Raw genomic sequence first — 2,481 nt, forward strand, 5'->3', positions numbered from 1 at the left:
TCTTGTAGGCCAAGGGACAGATAAGCATGTTGGCCTCCCGAAGAACCAAAACCCTTCTCCCCTCTAGTTACTCCCGTACTGGGAAAGTCTTGATGACAGCTGGGTAAAATTAGCAACTGGGCCACTCTATCCCCGGGGGATATCGCAGATATTCCCCGTGGGGAGGAGCAGAGTATTTGAATGGTGCCCGTGTAGTCTTGGTCCACAACTCCCGGATGAACCGTGAGTCCTTTCAGGGAGGCCGATGAACGGCCAATCACTAGCCCAACAGTGCCATCTGGGAGTGGGCCAGCAAGATCTGAAAGGATTGGTTGACATCCCATGACGGGAGTTAATACTGTTCTGGTGGTGGCACGCAGGTCCAGTCCTGCGGATCCACTGGTCGCCCTCCGGGCTGAGGTGTCTTCACAGACCTTTGTAACTGGGAAAGACTCGCCCCTTTCAATGCCCCATACATTTGTCCCGGGCCCTGGGGTCGAGGGCCCCTGTTCCCGTTTTTTGGCTGTGCAGCAGCTTGCTCTTGAAGGGGCTTCCCCTGGATATCTTTTACCGACCTGCATTCCCTTGCCCAATGTCTTCCCTTTCTGCATCTAGGACAAAGTCCTGGAGTCTTTCCTGGCTGGCCCGAGAAAGGCATTGGTGGCCCTCGACAGTCCTTCTTCATATGTCCCTTCCTGCCACATCTATAACATTTAAGTTCTGCAGCGTGCTGCGCCGCAAGGACCGCAGCTGCAAGACCCTGATTGGACAATGGCCCGCCTATTTCTCTGCATGCCTTCATCCATGCAGTGATACCCTTTCCTTTCCATGGGGTGATAGCAGCTCTACATTCTCTTGTGCTATTCTCAAAAATAAGTTGTTCTATAAGCGGCATGGCTCCCTCTGCATCATCAAAAATCCGACCTGCAGCCTGCATCATTCTCGCGACAAAGTCAGAGAAAGGCTCCGTAGGCCCCTGTATAATCTTAGTAAGATTCCCAGCAACCTGGCCCTTGTTGGGGAGGCTTTTCCAGGCCTTCACCGCAGCGTCATTGATCTGCTGATAGACTTCGACAGGGTACCCATTCTGATTATTAACAAATTGGCCCTGCCCCGTGAGCATGTCATAAGTCCAATGCGGTCGCTGATTATTGGCGTTCCGCTTTGCCTGTGTCATACATAAGTCTTGATATATGGACTTCCAGTCTAGATACTGTCCTGCCGTGAGGCAAGCTTTTATTGTGCTGTACCAGTCCTCAGGGGTCATGGCATCAGTGGCCAGTCTTTCTATTAGAGCTGTAGTGAACGAGGCGCTCACCCCGTAAGTCTGTACAGCCTCCACTAAAGTTTTCAACTTTTTTAAATCCAGAGGTGAATGGCCTCGCTGATTGTTGGCATCTTGCCACACAGGGAATGCTTGAGGGTAGGCATCATTTAGTTTCCTACGCTCCCTGGCTGACAGAAAAGTCGTCTTTCCCCCTCCGGGCGTGGGCCCGAAGACTTCCGCATACGGAGGTGCCGATGGCACCTCATGACCAGGGCTCCACCCCAAGGAATAGGGCGGCGTGGGGCCTTTACCGGCCCCCTTCCGGGTCTGAATTTCCTCTTGTGACTCAGAGGATTCATCGGAGTCCTCATGGGACTCTCTCTTCCCCTCTTCCTCCTCCTCCTCATCTGAAGAGGAGTCAAGGGTGAAATGCTTGAATTCATCAAGGAGTGGATAGATTCCTGTCCCCCCTATCGCTCCCTCCCGGGAGGGTGGTCTAGGTTTCTGTGCACATCTTGGATTCTGGCATTTACTTTTATCTTTCCCTTTTAGTTTCTGTATTTGGGACTTGTCTCCTTCTGTCCCTTCACCCCTTTCAGCTTCTGATAAACTATCCTGATGATCTATGAGTACTTTCTGCCCTTCCTTGATCTTCTCTCTGCACTTTTCATCCCCGATGCATGACTTGAGTAGTTTGTAAATCGGCCATGCACCCGCACGTAGCGTGCCTGCCTCTCGTTCCCTCGCTAAGTCTTTGCCCAGTTTGTTCCAAGAACCTTCGGTCAAGGAGCCTGAAACCATGAACCAAGGAGCCACACGATCCACCTCTTTCAGGAAGTTCCGCAGCACCCGGTCAGGGACCCTGAGGTCCTTCTGCTTAAGCAGCGCCTGCGCCGCTTCTACGAGAGTTTTACTGGGAGAATGGCCCATAACTCCTTTATCTACAGGAGGGGCTCTGGCTGCTCGGTTATCTATCCGAGCCTTAGCGCCGGTCCAATTAAGATCACAAAAGGGAGAAGTACAAACCTTACCCCGTTTCCCACAATTACAGAACAGACAACAACATAAGACGAAAACGAAACTAACAAAGAGAAACGGGACTACGTAGATCACAGGGAACATACCTTGCTGAAAGGTCTCCGGAGTTCTCCGCGCTGGCTTGAATCCTTCACCGACGAGCAGTCGGGGCCCTTCGTGTGGCTTCTCTGCCCAGGTTCGGCCTGTCCCGGGTTTCG

At 52.3% G+C, this 2,481-nt stretch overlaps 1 protein-coding gene across 1 annotated transcript; it reads right to left on the minus strand.

Annotated features, from left to right (window-relative positions):
- Positions 1–298: 298 nt before the first annotated feature.
- LOC108491593 (igE-binding protein-like) lies at positions 299–2,475 on the minus strand. The gene is made up of 2 exons (XM_017802143.2): positions 2,259–2,475; positions 299–2,162 (listed from the first exon to the last, which is right to left on the minus strand). Exons 1-2 carry the CDS (start codon positions 2,366–2,368, stop codon positions 332–334), a joined length of 1,941 nt encoding a protein of 646 aa, XP_017657632.1. The 5' UTR covers positions 2,369–2,475; the 3' UTR covers positions 299–331.
- Between the last annotated feature and the right edge of the window lie 6 nt (positions 2,476–2,481).

This window comes from Nannospalax galili, unplaced genomic scaffold (genome assembly GCF_000622305.1).
Source record: "Nannospalax galili isolate Female #2095 unplaced genomic scaffold, S.galili_v1.0 scaffold1764, whole genome shotgun sequence".
Taxonomy (NCBI): Eukaryota; Metazoa; Chordata; class Mammalia; order Rodentia; family Spalacidae; genus Nannospalax; species Nannospalax galili.

Coding starts and splice junctions, on each gene's coding strand:
- LOC108491593 (XM_017802143.2), bottom strand. CDS start 2,368: ATGTTCCCTGTGATCTACGTAGTCCCGTTTCTCTTTGTTAGTTTCGTT. Junction 2,163..2,258: donor GGTAAGGTTTGTACTTCTCC/CTTTTGTGATCT, acceptor GGGCCATTCTCC/CAGTAAAACTCTCGTAGAAG.